The sequence below is a fragment of the Zootoca vivipara genome, chromosome 1, assembly GCF_963506605.1.
Source record: "Zootoca vivipara chromosome 1, rZooViv1.1, whole genome shotgun sequence".
Lineage (NCBI taxonomy): Eukaryota > Metazoa > Chordata > Lepidosauria > Squamata > Lacertidae > Zootoca > Zootoca vivipara.
This window is the reverse complement of record NC_083276.1, coordinates 82,353,477-82,372,317: the sequence shown is the minus strand read 5'-3', so window position 1 is coordinate 82,372,317 and position 18,841 is coordinate 82,353,477. Positions and strand designations below refer to the sequence as shown.

At 40.0% G+C, this 18,841-nt stretch overlaps 2 protein-coding genes across 3 annotated transcripts; one reads left to right on the top strand and one right to left on the bottom strand.

Annotated features, from left to right (window-relative positions):
- Positions 1-1,797: 1,797 nt before the first annotated feature.
- Positions 1,798-9,448, top strand: LOC132592509 (olfactory receptor 5L1-like). 2 transcript variants are annotated; one of them, XM_060277524.1, is made up of 2 exons: positions 1,798-2,733; positions 9,214-9,448. In XM_060277524.1, the coding sequence occupies exons 1-2, from the start codon at positions 1,820-1,822 to the stop codon at positions 9,275-9,277; spliced, it is 978 nt and encodes a 325-aa protein (XP_060133507.1). In that variant the 5' UTR covers positions 1,798-1,819; the 3' UTR covers positions 9,278-9,448. The 2 variants fall into 2 exon arrangements, with proteins under 2 accessions (XP_060133507.1, XP_060133508.1); XM_060277525.1 differs by lacking the exon at positions 9,214-9,448 and having other exon boundaries at positions 1,798-2,936.
- A 7,584-nt stretch (positions 9,449-17,032) lies between these two features.
- Positions 17,033-17,983, bottom strand: LOC118097665 (olfactory receptor 5AR1-like). Its single transcript, XM_035140779.2, has one exon. It carries the CDS (start codon positions 17,981-17,983, stop codon positions 17,033-17,035), a length of 951 nt encoding a protein of 316 aa, XP_034996670.2.
- Positions 17,984-18,841: the final 858 nt, after the last annotated feature.

Below are 18,841 nucleotides of genomic sequence, written 5' to 3'. Positions count from 1 at the left end.
CAAAACAAGGTATGGCTGTACTTCACTTTACAGTCGTACCTTGGATCCCAGATGCCTTGTGAGTTGAACGTTTTGGCTCCTGAGCACTGCAAACCCGGAAGTGAGTGTTCCAGTCTGCGAACATTCTTTGGAACCCAAATGTCCGATGGGGCTTCTGCAGCTTCTGATTGGCCGCAGGAGTTTCATGCAGCCAATCGGTTTCCGAACGTTTTGGAAGTCGAACGGTCTTCTGGAATGGATTCTGTTCGACTTCTGAGGTATCACTGTACTGAGAACTTATGTTCAAAGGATCTCTAGGTTTGATTAGAAAATAGATCGCCCAACACTCTGGTCCTGTAAGTCAGGGGGTAAGTTTGGAAGTAAAGAGTGTAGCCTGCGGCTGGTGGAGCAAGGAATGGTAGCAGTGTTATTTGATCCTTTAAAGATAACTGTGCATTATAATAATCAGTGCTTTTTTCTGGGGGTACGCATACTCCTAAACATTTTGTCAATCTAAGTTTGGCTACATTAAGGGGCAGTATTTCAATATGAGTAGGAAAATGAGAGTACCCCTAAACATTTTTTTTATAGAAAAAAAGCACTGATAAATACAACCGATACAGGTTTTTTTTTCAGGGGGTACTCAAAGGGATGCAGTACTGGCACCTCTTTTTGTTGTTGTTAAAAAGTATGGCACTTACTGTAACAACTTCATGGTGAGTATCAGCACCTTTTTTTAAAAAAAAGCAAAAAAGCATTGCAACTAAAGTTTTGTCATAATGTTTCTTTTCCCCAAGATGGGGAATTATCAAGTTGCTCCAGAGATTAAACCCCAAAGGTCATAAAAGTGAATGAAAAACAGCTCCTGCAAACTCAAGTAGCATTTGCTTTTGAATTCAAGGCAGAGCATCTTCTCTCCTCCTTCACGGCTTCCCATGATAAGGATCAGACAGGTAAGAAGGGCTGGAACCCTCTCTTTCCTCCCAAGATCCTTCAGAGGCAAAGACCTTCCCTTCAGCATTAACTCTTAGAATAGCTACATAGCTTTCCCATAAACTTTACCCCAGATTTAGACAACTGCAGGGAGATTTTCCTTCTCCTTTCACATTCTGTGGTCATTATAACACTAGCTATGTATCCTGATTCCTGCAAGCAGTTTCATGTACCCATTTCTAATTTGATCAGTAAATAGATGTAGTAAAGACTTCAATAGGTCCATCCCTTGGTTGTCTAGTAAGATATGTGAAAAATGCACCTTTGAACTAGGACAACATTCTAATAGTTTTTAATACTGATATTAAATTGACCTGTTTCATAAAGATTTTTGCACACAGTATTTTTTTAGCTGAGATTTCTTCTAGAATGGTTTGATAAAAACCTGAGAAACAAAAGCATCCTTTGAAATAAAAATAAATAAAAAATGTAGTGAGTGGACTTTGAATTTAATATGCTTCTTGCATTTTATTTCTTTGTTAATTAAATTTATATGCCATCCTTCCTCACACAGGAACACAGGACAGCAAATAAGAAATGAGAAAACAAGAAAAACATATCCAGTATGAATACAGAATATTTCATAGTGATCAACCTTTGATTAATCTGGTTCCCTTTCAAACCAATTACAGGATCATTTAAGTCATCCAGATCTCTCTATCCAGCCCAAAAGACTCTATCCAGACCATGCACAGAGGTGTCAATATGAAGCCTTTATTGTGGCACTCTTCATTGACAAAATAATATGTCAACAGATAATCTTGTTCAAAGCTGATTTTTGAGTCAACAATTTTGTATCCGCCACCACCTTCCCCAATTCTTAGCGATAAAGCACGATCTCAAAGGAATGGAGAGAGGAAATTACACTTTGGTATCAGAGTTCATCCTCCTGGGCTTCACAGACCACCCAGAGCTGCAGATCCTCCTCTTTTTGGTGTTTCTCGCAATCTATGTTGTCACCTTGATGGGGAATTTTGGCATCATCCTCATAATCCGGCTTGAAGTGCGACTCCACACTCCTATGTACTTCTTCCTCAGTCACCTGTCCTTTATTGACATTTGTTATTCTTCATCCATCACACCCAAATTGCTCATTGACATCATCTCTGAGGCCAAAGGAATTTCTTTCTCTGCTTGTGCAGTACAGATGTACCTCTTTGTCAATTTGGTGGTGGCTGAGTCTTACCTCTTGGCTGTGATGGCATATGATCGCTATGTGGCCATTTGTAATCCCCTGCTGTACACAGTGGTCATGTCTAGAAAGCTCTGCGCCCAACTGGTAGCTGTTTCTTACATGTGTGGCATGGTTTGTGCCCTGGTTCACACTTGTTCTGCTTTTAGGCTAATTTTCTGTGGGCCAAATGTCATCCATCACTTCTATTGTGACATTTCCCCAGTGTTAGCCCTATCCTGCTCTGACTACAGCATCAATAAGATGTTACTTTTCATTTTTGCTACCTTTGTGGAGACTAGCACCATAGTGATCATTCTCCTGTCGTACATTTTCATTATTATATCTATATCCAGGATTCGCTCCAATGAAGGAAAATACAAAGCCTTTTCCACTTGTGCCTCTCACTTCACAGCCATCACTATATTCCATGGTACCATTCTCCTCATATATTGCCAGCCAAATGCTAGCCATTCCTTCGAAAGAGACAGAATTGCTTCTGTATTCTACACAATAGTGATCCCCATGCTGAACCCCCTGATTTACAGCCTGAGGAACAAGGAAGTGAAAGGTGCCTTCAAAAGACTGATGTCCCTCAGATAGCATGTGGATTGAGGGTAGAGTAGCCCTCCCACCTTAGGTCCCCGATTTTGCTGAACAACAGTGGCTAGCATGGCCAAGGGTCACGGATGCTGGGAGTTGTAGTTGAACAGCATCTAGTGACCCAAGACTAGGAAAGTGCTAAATTCTAGGATTCCTTCTTGTTTGCTGTTTTGGTGAGCAGCTGCAGTTGCAACGTGGACAAAGTTATTCCTTTTTTATTATTATTAATTCTTTATTACAAAACGTTTCAATATGTGCATGTAGATTCTCAATAAAAATACAAATACAACCTTAATGTAAAACCATCTTTGCCAACAAGTCAATAAATGAATAATAACGAATCATGCCCCTCCCTTTCCCTCCCAGAACCCTACCCGTCCACCGTCCTCACCCTCACCATTAAGGAGTGGGATAAGAGGGTGGGCCTATTAACTCCTTCTTGTATTTAATTTTATTTCCTTCCTCAAACTTCCCGCCTTCCCCGATGCATTTTATTCGTCTTAATTTTGAACGTACGTAACACAATACACTTATCTATATCAAATATCAAATGCGTTCATATTTCTTATCGCACCAATATTTTACTATCCAAACGTCTACTATCCCGCCACATTTAAATTTCAGTCCGGCAATAAAACAGGTAATATTCCTTTACAATATTTTTCCACATATAATTTATATTTTTCCCACTTTACAGCAAAATTTTGTTTTGATTTACCTCGAATATTATTAGTCAGAATGGCCATTTCCGCTAATTCTTGTAACTTGCCCTGCCAATCACATACTGTGGGGACCTCTATTTCTTTCCAACTCTTGGCGACCAGAATCCTGGCCGCCGCTGTTGCGTATAAGAATAATTCCTTCATTGGGTTCGGTATGTCTTTCCCTATTATACTTAATAATAGTGTCTCCGGTCTTTTTTGAAATGATATTCCAAGCATTTTTTTTATTTCTTCATATATCAGCCCCCAGAACTTTTTTATTTTCTCACAAGTCCACCACATGTGGTACAGAGTGCCCCTACTCCCCTCACACCTCCAGCACAGACTTGATAAGTTTTTATAAATTTTTGAGAGTCTGGAGGGTGTAAGGTACCAACGGTGTTGCATCTTTAACATATTTTCTCTAATAGCATTACTAGCGGTAAAATTTATTTCTACTTTCCAAAGGTGTTCCCATTCCTCCATCATTATAGGCCGGCCAAAGTCTTGGGCCCATTTTATCATATTCACTTTGGTTGCCTCGTCCATTACTCCCCATTCTAACAGAAGCCTATACATTCTGGATATTGTTTTTGTCTTGTTATTTATCAAATCGCTCTCCAATCTTGATGGGTTTTTTTGAAATCCTATTTCTTTGTCTTTTTTATACAACTCGTATGTTTGGTGATATTCAATCCAAGTTGTGAAGTGAGTTTTCACTTCCTCATATTTTTTAATTTTCTTTTGGCCCTCATGTTCTGTCAATAGAGTATTGTACGTTGCCCAGCCCCTTTTCATGTTTCTCCTTTTTACCGCTAGCGCTTCTAGTGGGGATACCCAATTTGGTGTCTTTGGTTCTAGGAGCCTCTTGTATGGACAAAGTTATTCCTTATGGTCATATGTTCATCAAAAGTGTTCTTTGTAAGAAATGGGGTAATCCCTTTCTGGAAGAGGGTCTAAAAGATGCATGCATGCAACAAATATTGAGATCTATAACATATTTTCCAAGGACAGCTAGATATATCGATGTATGTATGTATTCATTTGAGAACATTGCAAAATAAAACCAGAAATATGAATCAAACTTAGAATGGGAACAGTATTTATTTAGGAGCCATTGTTCCACATTAAAAAAATATGGTAGATGATGGGAGATTTTAATGGAGTGGCGGTACCAGAATTGGACAGGACAAAAAATGAAGGAAAGTTACCTAAGTCCTTTTTTGACTTAGTAGAAAACCTGGGCCTAGTGGACATTTGGAGGTTAAAACACCCGACGACTAAACAATTTACGTTTTTCTCAGAACCAAATCAGAGTCCGGGAAGAATTGACTATATATGGATCTCTAAAGAACTAGTGCCCAGGGTAGCACGGAGCGAGATTACGCCACAAACATTATCTGATCATAATTCAATATCCTTGGAAATGAGAGGGAAGGACCAAAATTCTTTCAGATGGAGAATGAATGAAGATTTGTTTGAGGATAAGGAAGTTGTGGACAAAGCTAAAGAAATTTTGAAGGACTATTTTTACTGGAATTTACATAAAGATACCGGACTGGACATGGTGTGGGATGCGAGTAAAGCAGTGATGAGGGGCTTTCTAATACAGAAGAATAGTTTCCTGAAGAGAAAGAAAGAGAAGAAAAAGGAGGAAATCCTGAAACATCTCATGGAGAACGAGAAGAATTTGATTGCAAAACCAGAGGATTTGCAAATCAAAAATAATATAAAGATGTTGCAGATGCAGTTCTCCATGTTAGTAAATCAGGAGATAGAATGGAAAATAAAACAAATGAGACAAAAAAAAATTTGAATCAGCAAATAAAACAGGAAAACTTTTAGCTTGGCAATTGAGGAAACGTCAAAATCAAAATACAATTAATAAAATTAAAACAGAAGATGGAGTGACGGAAGACCCAAAGGAAATAAGGAAAGCTTTTCAAAAATTTTACAGAAGTTTATATAGCAAAGCAAAGGAAGAAGGTGGGAAAATTAAAGATTATCTGGATAAATATAAATTGAAGCAAATTCCAGAAAAGGAAAGGAAAATATTAAATGCCTCAATAACAATACAGGAAATACAGAACGCAATAAAGAGAATGAAAGAAGGTAAAGCCCCAGGACCAGATGGACTCTCAGCAAAATATTATAAAGTGTTAAATGGGCAATTGTTACCAGTTTTAGCAGAAGTGATGAATAATATCCTTGTAGGAGGAAGGATCCCAAATACGTGGAAATAAGCATATATAACATTGATTCCGAAACCAGGCTCAGATGGACTAGATGTGAAAAATTATAGACCAATTTCATTATTGAACAATGATTACAAGCTTTTTGCAGATATAATGGCAAGGAGATTGAAAGAGATTTTAAATGAGATAATACATAAGGACCAAGCAGGATTTCTCCCTGGTCGACAGCTAAAAGATAATGTCAGACATATTATAGATGTAATAGAATATCTGGAGACCAGGATAGATAAACCTGCAGTATTAATGTTTATAGATGCAGAAAAAGCTTTTCATAATATTTCTTGGCAGTTTATGAAGAAGAACCTGGAATCGATGGGAGTGGGAGGATCCTTCCTGAATGGAATTGAAGCGATATATTCTGAGCAAAGAGCGAAATTGATAATAAATAATGTTTTAACAGAATATTTTGAAATCACAAAAGGTACAAGACAAGGATGCCCATTATCACCATTATTGTTCATCACAGTCCTGGAGGTATTATTGAACAGATTAAGAGAAGTCTCAACGATTAAAGGAGTTAAAGTAGGTGCAAAAGAGTTTAAATTGAAGGCCTTTGCAAAAGAGTTTAAATTGAAGGTCTTAACTTTGGAAAATCCCAATGAAAGTGTTGCAGAAGCTATAGAGGAAATGGAGAAATTTGGACAGTTGGCAGGATTTAAGTTAAATAAACAGAAAACGAAAATGGTGGTTAAGAATATGAAGGCGGAGGAAAAGGAGAAATTACAACAGAAATATGAAATCATAGTGGCGAAAAAAGTTCAATATCTGGGAATATGGCTGACAGCAAAAAATATTAATCTATTTAATGACAATTATGAAACGGTGTGGAAAGAGATAAAGAAAGATCTAGAAATATGGAATAGAATGAAGTTGTCGTTCCTTGGAAGAATAGCAGCAGTCAAGATGAATGTATTACCCAAGATGTTATTTCTATTTCAAACGATACCTATAATCAAGGGAACAGGACAGTTCAGAGAGTGGCAAAAAATCTTGCTGAGATTCGTTTGGCAGGGGAAGAAACCAAGAATAAAATATAAAATTTTGATGGCTAGGAAAGAAAGAGGTGGATTCTCCATGCCGGACTTGAGATTATATTATGAAGCATCCTGTCTCTGTTGGTTAAGAGAATGGATAACATTGGGAAATACAGACTTATTAGACTTAGAAGGCTACAACAACAGATTTGGGTGGCACACATATCTGTGGTATGATAAAAAAAGAGTTCATAAAGGTTTTACAAATCATGTGATAAGAAGGTCTTTATATGAGGTGTGGGAGAGAAATAAATCGCTGTTAGAAATAAAAACTCCATGGTGGATTTCACCAGTGGAGGTCCTGGCGGTAAAAAAAATAAATATGGAGGGGAGGAGGGCCACCTACGAGGAGATTTTTATGAAAACAGAAAAGGGATGGAAGTTGAAACCTTATGAGGAAATCAAAGAGGTTTTGACTGCATGATTGCAATACCACCAAGTTAATGATATTTTTATAAATGATTTAAAAAAAGGTTTTGAGGATAAAAGGTCCAAATTTCAAATAGAACTGTTGGAAGGCAAAGTGAAATTATTGTCAAAAATGTATGATATGTTGCTAGAATGGTATATGAAAGATGAATTGACAAAAGATGTGATGATAAAATGGGCAAAAGACTTTGGGCATAATATTGAATATGACGCGTGGTTGAAATTGTGGAATCAAACATTGAAGTTTACCACATGTACTACCCTGAAAGAGAATGTCTTGAAGATGATGTATAGATGGTATTTAACACCAGTAAAACTAGCTAAGATGTATAGAATGAGTAGCAAATCATGCTGGAAATGTATAGATAAGGATGGCGAATTTTATCATATGTGGTGGACATGCGAGAAAATTTAAAATTTTTGGGAAATGATATATAATGAATTGAAAAAGATATTTAAATATATTTTTCCCAAAAGACAAGAGGCCTTTCTTTTAGGACTTATAGGAGAGGTGATTGTAAAAGGGGATCATGTATTATTTATGTATGCGACAACCGCGGCTAGGACTTTATTAGACCAAAAATGGAAAACTCAAGAGTTACCGACGATTGAAGAGTGGCAGACAAAAATGATGGACTATGCGGAACTAGCAAGACTGACTAGCAGGATCCGATACCAGGGAGAGTCAAGGTTCCAAAAGGATTGGAGTAAATTTGTGGGCTATATGGAGAAGAACGGAAGAAGTTTAAAGACACTTGCAGGACTGAAATAAATCCTACGAATTGACTTTAAGTAGATGGAATAAAGGAACTGTGAGATAGAAGTGGACAAGAAAACCGAATGGGGGGAAGGAGGGAAGTCAAAGCTCGGCAGAGCAAAGTAAATTGTAATAATTGAATAGATGTTAAGAAGAGGAAATTTCGTGTTTATTATGTGTTGTTGTGTTTGTTGTCGAATGTTTTGTTTTTGTTTAATGTGTTTATTTGGAAAATTTAATAAATTGTCTTTAAAAAATAATAATATATGGTAGACCATTAGGTCACGACTGGACCTAATGGCCAGGGATCCCTTTACCTTTACCTTTATATACATTAAACCTTTCGCAGAAAAAAACACCTCTTCATCAATTTAGAATGTTTCTGATTTGCATTCTATTTCCATCTCTTTAAATATCTTCACTGCTATTTTATGCTACATGTTTTTAATTGGTACACTTGAGGTTTCTCACCATTCATATCCAAATGCACAAATATCATCATCAACCGATATATCATCCTATACATATAAAACATTTGGAATAAGTTATTTCTAAGGAAGGAAATAAGATCAGAATTTTAAATTTTAATGGTTAAGAGGCATGAAAATGGCTCCTCTGCAAACTCTCAACATTGCTTAATTGCATGTATGAAACTACGAGTCACTGGAAAGACTTGTTTCTCTCCCCAGGAGTGCCTATACCGTGGCCTCAGCCCAAGGGCACAATGATTCTGAATTTGTTTGTTTCTTTTTCAAGTTGTTCCTGCACTTGGGCTTTGTTTTTCTGTGGTAGGTTGGGAGATGGAAGCACAGGAGGATTTTTGTCTTAGGGGAAAATCTCCTTGAAACTATCCAGAACTTAACTCATTAGTTCACATGACAGCCCTGCATTGCACACAGGTATAATAATAATAATAATAATAATAATAATAATAATAATAATAATTTTTTATTTATACCCCACCCTCCCCAGCCAAAACCGGGCTCAGGGCGGCTCACACCAATAAAATTACAATAAAACATAAAAAGCAATTGATTAAAATACAGATTAAAATACAGTATGAAAATTTAAAATTTAAATTTAAAATGCAGCCTCATTTTAAGTAATCCATAAATCCAAGCTATGAGGGAGGAAAAACACAGGGGTCAGACTAAGTCCAACCCCAAGGCCAGGAGGAACAGCTCTGTCTTGCAGGCCCTGCGGTAAGATGACAAATCCCGCAGAGCCCTGGTCTCCTGGGAAAGAGCGTTCCGCCAAGTTGGGGCCAATACTGAAAAGGCCCTGGCCCTAGTAGAGGCCAATCTAGCCACCTTATGGCTCGGGATCTCCAGAATATTGTTGTTTGTGGACCTTAAGGTCCTCCGTGGGGCATACCAGGAGAGGCGGTCCCGTAGGTACGAGGGTCCCAAGCCGCATAGGGCTTTAAAGGTCAAAACCAGCACCTTAAACCTGATCCTGTACTCCACCAGGAGCCAGTGCAGCTGGTAAAGCACTGGATGAATGTGATCCCACGGCCGGGACCCCGTAAGGAGCCTTGCCACGGCATTCTGCACCCGCTGGAGTTTCTGGGTCAGCTTTGAGGGCAGCCCCACTTAGAGCGAGTTACAATAATCAAGCCTGGAGGTGACTGTCGCATGAATTAGGTCATTGGTGTAGCATGTGGTGCACAAGACAGCTTTGGTGCCACATATAATTCCTATCTATGTCCTACATGGAAGAATAAAGTATCCTTGATGATGAACTGCCACGTAAACAAGTTTACTGTAATTAATTAGTTTTGTAAGCTTAACTTTTCATCCATTGGCATAGGGAGCTCCTTAAGACTGCAACTTAGGCTATGCATTATAATAAAGGTAAAGGGACCCCTGATCATTAGGTCCAGTTGTGGATGACTCTGGGGTTGCGGTGCTCATCTCACTCTATAGGCTGAAGGAGCTGGTGTTTGTCCGCAGACAGCTTCTGGGTCATGTGGCCAGCATGACTAAGCCTCTTCTGGCAAACCAGAGCAGTGCACAGAAACACCGTTTACCTTCCCGCCGGAGCGGTACCTATTTATCTACTTGCACTTCGTGCTTTCGAACTGCTAGGTTGGCAGGAACAGGGACCGAGCAACGGGAGCTCACCCCATCACGGGGATTCAAATTGCCGATCTTCTGATCGACAAGGCCTAGGCTCTGTGGTTTAACCCACAGCGCCACCCGCGTCCCTTTGTGCATTATAATAATCAGAGCTTTTTTTGGGGGGGATGCAGGGGTACGCATACTCTTAAACATTTTGTGAATCTAAGTTTGGCTTCATTGAGGGGCAGTATTTCAATATGAGTAGGAAAATGAGAGTACCCCTAAACTTTTTTTTTTTTAGAAAAAAAGAGAGCAATGATAAATACAACTAATACAGTGCTTTTTTCAGGGGGTACTCAAAGGGATGTGGTACTGGCATCTCTTTCTTGTTGTTTAAAACTGGGCACTTACTGGAACAACTTCATGGTGAGTACCGGCACCCATTTTTTCTAGGAAAAAAAACATTGCAACTAAAGTTTTGTCATAATGTTTCTTTTCCCCAAGATGGGGAATTCTCAAATTGCTCCAGAGATTAAACCCCAAAGGTCATAAAAGTGAATGAAAAACAGCTCCTGAACACTCAAGTACCATTTGCTTTTGAATTCAAGGCAGAGCATCTGCTCTCCTTCTTCACAGCTTCCCATGATAAGGATCAGACAGGTAAGAAGGGCTGGAACCCTCTCTTTTCTCCCAAGATCCTTCAGAGGCAAAGACCTTCCCTTCAGCATTAACTCGTACAATAGCTACAGTAGGTAGCATTTCACAGTGCAAGCTGATCTACAGACTATGGCACTTGCTACACGCAATATTTGAAGCCTGTTTTCGAGTGACTGCAACATTGTGATCAATGATCATACAAGAATGGTGCAGGTGGCAGTGCCCCCAAATCCAACTATTCTGGACAACAACCGTACGAGAAATATGTAAGAGAACTAAGCAAGTGCTAGAAATCACCCCAGAATTGGTCTTACTAAACATCTTCCAAGACAACAATGCCCACTCAGGCCACGAAGAACCCACCTACTCTCAGCAACCAGAAACATCATAACCAGATCCTGTCAGGAGTAAGCATGGACCAATGGTACCAAGTTGTATGGGAAACGGCCCTACTAGAAAAACTAACCATTAAGCTGAAACTGACACGGGGACAAACAGAAGAAGACGCCTTCAACCTGGTATGGTTCCCCTTCATCACATACAAGACAATGACAAAAATCTACCAACTGCATACAAATCAATATGGCTAACCTGATCAAAAACACTCACACAGGAAACCAAAGACCATCACAGCCAACCACAAATGAACAATCACAGCTTACACCAACCCCGACCACCAAAGGAGCACAAGTGAACAACAGAGAACCTGCACTAACAACGCTGACACCAAACCTTACAAATATCAAGTAAAATATAAACATCATTATCCCACCCCACCCATCTCCCTATCCTGCCCACCTCTTCCACCCTTTCCTTCCTAATGTCGCAACAAACGAAACTGATTTGTAAAATTGCTACATGGAAAAAATATGAGAGAGACATTGTACTACCTTTGTAAAATAAGAAAATCTTTAATAATAATAATAATAATAATAATAATAATAATAATAATAATAATAGAATGGTGTAGGTAGAATGGAAGTGTGGCTCTAGATCTCATGCAGCTCGGCCAAAGAAAATCCACCTCCAGCAGCTGAAGAAATTATTAATGGCTTTACCCTGACTTAGACAAACACAGAATACAACCCAATAATGAGTCCTCCTGGGCAGCAGCAGAGTTGGAAGCAGCAGTCCTTATGAGGCCTGCCAGGCCCCGCCCTAGGCCAGGTGGTGAGAGGCAGGGACAGGACCTGCAGGCACTCACACAGAACGTTTCTGGACTCACAGCTGTCCATGGAGGCACAGGTCAATTCTGTGTCCAGGGCAGCTGTCTATCAGCTCCATCTGGTACGCAGGCTGAGACCCTACCTGTCTGCAGACTGTCTCACCAGAGTGGTGCATGCTCTAGTTATCTCTCGCTTGGACTACTGCAATGCGCTCTACGTGGGGCTACCTTTGAAGGTGACTCGGAAACTACAACTAATCCTGAATGCGGCAGCTAGACTGGTGACTGGGAGCGGCCGCCAAGACCACATAACACCAGTCTTGAAAGATCTGCATTGGCTCCCAGTACGTTTCTGGGCACAATTCAAAGTGTTGGTGCTGACCGTTAAAGCCCTAAATTGCCTCGGTCCAGTATACCTGAAGGAGCATCTCCATCCCCATCGTTCTGCCCAGACACTGAGGTCCAGTACCGAGGGCCTTCTGCCGGTTCCCTCGTTGCGAGAAGCCAAATTGCAGGGAACCAGGCAGAGGGCCTTCTCGGTGGTGGCGCCCGCCCTGTGGAATGCCCTCCCATCAGATGTCAAAGAGATAAAACAGCTACCAGATTTTTGGAAGACATCTGAAGGCAGCCCTGTTTAGGGAGGCTTTTAATGTTTAATAGATTATTTTATTTCATTTTTCTGTTGTAAGCCGCCCATAGTGGCTGGGGAAACCCAGCCAGATGGGCGGGGTATAAATATTATTATTATTATTATTATTATTATTATTATTATTATTATTATTATTATTATAATTCTTGATTTTTTATTGTTCTATTGTCCTTGAATGAGGTTCTAAATAATAGAAAGACAGAATCATACCTCTAAAGATTCAGTATTCCCTTGACATTGCTTGCATGCCTATAGTTTTAATTGTTGCAGACAAATAAATACACACACATCTATGGAGAAAAATAAGCAGCTATAGCAAGGAATTTAGTTAGACACTCACATCTTATTTCCCTCTCAAATGAGCTTGTTAGGTTGATTCTCCCAGGGACAGATTATGCAGCATTTATTTTCCTGACCCAGGTGGCCGTTTCTATGCAGATCTGGCCACAATTATCTATGGAATGGTCCCCACTACCACCCAAACATACCAGGGCACATTAATTTTTGCCATGTGTAAAATGCTGGTCAAATAAATGCTTTTATTCAAATTCACAAGCATGTCTCTGGCAGGGCAGAAGTAAAGCTCACTGAGTGCTGTTAGCTGTCATTACACAAACTATAAATATTGTTATCCTGTTCTCTCTCTCTACATAAAAATGGCATGATTTCCCTATACATGCAACAAGCAGTTTTTAATAAGGCATACTGGGTATTAGCTAAAAGCCCAATTATTCCTTTATTTTAAAGTGGTCAATAAAGAAAGTTACCAGAATAAAGCAACAAAAGAAAAGAAAAGAAAAGAAAAGAAAAGAAAAGAAAAGAAAAGAGTGAGTCCCCATGTCACCTCAACCTCATGGCTAATGGCTTAGCTCCATGTAGGAAAGCAACAGCAAGGCTGACACCAGGGGGTTGGCTCCACACATATCCCTGCTCACTTTCTACCATGAGCTTGCTGTTGCAGTGTGCGTTCATACTAAAAGTTTATGCATTTGTTACCCACCCTTATAAACATACCTGCCAAGTTCCGGCCTGAGAAATAAGGGACTGGACCGGAAGTAGCAGACCGGAAGTCGCGCTGCAGCCATTTTGGAACTGGGCAAAGCAGCATCAAAAGTCGCTTCTGAGCATGCTTTGCCCAGTTCCAAAATGGCCGCCGCGCCAGAATAAACTGGGGAAAAACAAAAAAATCCGTTTTTTTCAGCTGGGAACAGCTGGAAAAACGGGGGTTTCCCAGGGAATACGGGAGACTTGGCAGCTGTGCTTAGAAAACATTTCATCCTCTCAAACACACATCAAGGCTTGGCCGGCACCTTCATTACATATCTTTAGGTGCCAGGTGAAAATATTCCTCTGTGACCCAGCATTTGGCCTTTTAAATGTGTGGGTTTTTTGGGTGGGTGTGTCTGTGTGTTATTGGTTTGTTCTTGTTTTATTATGTATTTTGTCTTCTCGTTTTGTATGTTGTGGACTGCCCTTTGGTAAAAGGTGGTATACAATATGCAGGGCCGGATTTAGGTTTGATGAGTCCCTAAGCTACTGAAAGCAATGGGGCCCTTTATATGTCCAGCTGTCCTTTGTCAACAACAAATTGTCACTGTTTTTTTTGTATGTGTTTTTGAATATATACTATATGGTAATTCATGGACCTAATAGGTATCTAAAGCCATTTGCACATGTTGCCATGCAGCCAGTCCATGCAGAATGTACTGGTAGGCACCCTATTTTTGTTGTTGTTGTTTAGTCGTGTCTGGCTCTTCGTGATCCCATGGACCAGAGCACGCCAGGCACTTCTGTCTTCCACTGCCTCCAGCTGCAAAAGCTGAGGCTGCTGAGGCTGCTGGAGACCTTCTTGGTCATGAGTCCTGGAAAACCTGCTCCCTGCCTTGCAGACCTCTTCCCACCTGGCCTGGGAGGGTGCATCCCAGACTGACTCCAGCTACAAAAGCTGAAGCTGCTAAACAGAATCTTTGTTGTTGTTTAGTCGTTTAGTCGTGTCCGACTCTTCGTGACCCCATGGACCAGAGCACGCCTGTCTTCCACTGCCACCCACAGTTTGGTCAGACTCATGTTCGTAGCTTCGAGAACACGGCCCAACCATCTCGTCCTCTGTTGTCCCCTTCTCCTAGTGCCCTCAATCTTTCCCAACATCAGGGTCTTTTCCAGGGAGTCTTCTCTTCTCATGAGGTGGCCAAAGTATTGGAGCCTCAGCTTCAGGATCTGTCCTTCCAGTGAGCACTCAGGGCTGATTTCCTTCAGAATGGATAGGTTTGATCTTCTTGCAGTCCATGGGACTCTCAAGAGTCTCCTCCAGCACCATAATTCAAAAGCATCAATTCTTCGGCGATCAGCCTTCTTTATGGTCCAACTCTCACTTCCATACATCACTACTGGGAAAACCATAGCTTTAACTATACGGACCTTTGTCGGCAAGGTGATGTCTCTGCTTTTTAAGATGCTGTCTAGGTTTGTCATTGCTTTTCTCCCAAGAAGCAGGAGCCTTTTAATTTTGTGATTGATGTCACCATCTGCAGTGATCAAGGAGCCCAAGAAGAACCCTATATATAGAAATGAGCAAAGCAGTGATATTTTAGGGAGCAGGCTAGCAGGTGGGGCCTATTACTTACATCATAGGAGCCTACACAACACAAAACACTGTTGCTGTATGTAGGTTTTATTTTATTTGTTTTTTATCTTTTATTTTTGAAATGTACATCAAGTTTTCCCCCCTTTAATTTTTTTTCGGGGGGGGGGGCAAGAGAGGCTACTTTAACTCATACATAAATGCTGCACTGACAATATGGCTGCCATACGTCTGGGAACCGCTCTGATAAATGGCGTCCGGGCGGATTTGTGCTCAACAACTCTGTCCAGATTTTCACTTTTGGGAATATGTCAACCCTAGTATACAAATAATAAAAAATAAAAGGAAATTAAAGTACTGTGTACAGCTTTATGTACATTGCTGTGTGTTTTCCCCTCCAGGGTTATTTTCTGCATTATGTGGGGGGGGGGAAACAGAGCCATGCACTCTAGCTCCGCTCCTACAGTCAAATCCTCTGCTGGCCCCATCCTCTGCTCTCCACATGTTGGGGGCATGTCTGTAGAGGGGGAGCCTGCTGAATGCACATAGGCTATGCTATACCTTTGAGCTGGAACCCAGGAACATGGTTTCAGAAAAATGTGGCCTTTGATACTGGAGGTGACTTATAGCTACAATAACTAGTAGCCACTGAGCAACTTATCCTCCATGAATTTGCCTGATCCTTCTTTATGTCTCTAATCCCCTTTGAAAGTTGTCCTTGTTGGTGACCACCAGTATATTTGTGGTGGTATCTGAAGAAGTGTGCATGCACACGAAAGCTCATACCAAAATAAAAACTTAGTTGGTCTTTAAGGTGCTACTGAAGGAATTTTTTCAGTATATTTGTGTTAGTGAATTCCATGAAGTGTGTGAGGAAGTACATTTTTTTGTCTCCCAAGATGTAGTTTTATTAGATGACCACGAGTTACCCTGTTATGGACCTCCTTATTCACTTTTCTTTTTATTACTCAAAAGGGTTCTCTCTCTCTCTCTCTCTCTCTCTCTCTCTCTCTCTCTCTCTCTCTCTCTCTCTCTCTCTCTCTCTCTCTCTCTCTCCCTCTCCCTCTCCCTCTCCCTCTCCCTCTCTCTCTCTCTCTCTGTGTGTGTGTTCCCCCTCACATCCTTCCATTGTGAAAAAACAATAGTGTTACATAATATTTTATTATTATTATTTTTGAAGGCAGCCCTGTTTAGGGAAGCTTATAATGTTTAACAGACCAATGTATTTTAAAATTTTGTTGGAAGCCACCCAGAGTGGTTGGGGAAACCCAGCCAGATGGGCGGGGTATAAATAATAAATTATTATTATAAATTATTATTGAACAACAGCAACCAGAATTTGTTGTATTTAATGACTCAAATTTATTTATTTATTCAAAATTTATCCTTTAAAATGAGCATCACAGAAAAAAGTACATTTGAAAAGGGAGTTTTGTATGTCAACAAAACACACATATTCTCCAGGGCTAAATGAAACATCAAACTAAGTGAAAGACAAAAGATGACAAGTTTACAGAGTTGGTCTTTATTAATAAATTATTGGAGTCACAGATTTGAAGCCAATGTGCACCCATTTCTTCTTTTTTTCTTTGTTTTGAATATCTGTATTCTCATGAGTTTGTTCCTCATATCTGTGTCTTTGTCTGGATTAGTCTCATGGACAATCTCCAGGTCCACTCTAATAACTAAGAACTTTCTAAATATGTACTGCTACAATTGCAATGTTCTTATATTTTTCTTTACTGTATATATTGTATTTACACATTTTTTTTGGTCATTTCATCACATTCTGAAAGCTTGTATGATTCTCTTTTTTGAAATAATGAAAAATGGATGACCTCCAGCTGTCATACTCAGAGAATAGAACTATTGAAGTCACAGGATGTACATTATTTAAATCTCTTAAATTCATTGGGCTTATTAAGTGTGATTATTTTTTACTCATAACTTTTCTTGCATTTCAAAAATATTCTCTGCTCCCTATTCTTCGGGTTCTACCTAGCAGATGATTGCTAAAGTAATCCTCAGCTTCCCCATTCCTTTCATGAAAGCTTCTTTCACAACCTTGTTTCTGAGACTATAGATCAGGGGATTCACCAAAGGGATCAACACTGTGTAGACTGCAGCAATTATTTTATCCTGTCCCATAGAGTAGCTGGAGCTGGGTCGCAAGTACATAAAGAGGAGGGTCCCGTAAAACAGACTGACAGTGGTCAGATGAGATGTACAGGTGGAGAAAGCTTTGCGCTTACTGTCATTGGAGCGTATTCTGAGGATGGTAGAGAAGATGCAGGTGTAAGAGATGAGAACTACCAATGTGGTGGTAACCTCATTAAATCCAGCAATAGCAAAAACAAGGATTTGGTTGAGACTGGTATCAGAGCAGGCCAACTGAATCAATGGTGGCCAATCACAGAAGAAATGGTTGACGACATTAGAGTCACCAAAGGACACTGTTAAGGTAAATCCTGTATTTACTAGTGCATTTATAAACCCAGCTACATAAGAAGCAAAAACCAACAAAATACATAGCCTTTGAGACATAATGACTGTGTAGAGCAGTGGGTTACAGATGGCGACATAGCGATCGTATGCCATGGCAGCCAAGAGGTAACATTCTGTTGTTGCACCAATAATATAAAAAAACAACTGGGTGAAACAGCCAGAGTAGGAGATGGCTTTTCTATGAGAAAAAAGACTCACTAGCATCTTGGGTGTTACAACAGACGAATAGCACAGGTCCAGGAAGGATAAGTTGCTAAGGAAGAAATACATTGGCGTCTGAAGCTGAGAGCAAGTCCTCACGATTACAATGATCCCAATATTCCCCATCACAGTGATAATGTAGATCAGCAAGAAGACTATGAAGAGGGTGATCTGCAGCTTGGATCGATCTGTGAATCCTGCAAGAATGAACTCATCCACCATAGTGCAATTGTCCCCATCCATGTGCACTTGCAAGCACTTGATATAGCTGTCTGTCTATATGTATAGCTATGTGTATATATTCTGTTATTTGAGAGGGTGGAAATAATATTTCAGTGCCTGGTGTACATCATTCACAATATTTCTTAATAATTTTATTATTTATACCCTGTCCACCTGGCTGGGTTTCCCCAGGGATTTGAATTTTAAAAGGTATGTAGTTACTGTTCATGAGAAAAATATGATTTAATTATAATTTTAAAGCCGAAATCTCATAAGTTTTTTGGGGAAATGTGGATCTTTCCCCAGCAATCTCCATTATGATAGTTCAAATGAGAGAATGAAGGTCATGTTATGGTTGGCTCATGTAATGCTCCTTCTCCTCTTCCTTATTTTTCTTCCTCCTCTTATCTTTCAAAATTCCCCTCCAAAGAATCTTAACTATTGTAAGAAAATGAAAATGCTGGGCAGTGAAGGCACTAGAGACAGCAGTTTCCAGATAATGTCTCAAAGTTTGGTGTCAGTAACCAACAAAATGGGTTAATAAATGCATGTTCAGCATAGCTGCCAAGTTTTCCCTTTTCTCGCGAGGAAGCCTATTCAGCATGAGGGAAAATCCCTTTAAAAAAGGGCTAACTTGGCAGCTATGATGTTCAGGAGGCACCAAAAACTCAGCAGAGCTGCTACCAACCTTTATTTCCCAGAGAGAGATCCCAGAGACTGGATTCTGCAACAGAAAAAGGCCTGGCTTAGCCTAGGTTACCACTAGATGTAGTTTGGCAGGCCACAGCACAACCAGAAGCTCTCCAATTATTACAGCTGTCAACTGATTAAACAACTTGCGTTATCAGCATTCTGAATTTAAAGTATTTGACTGACTTT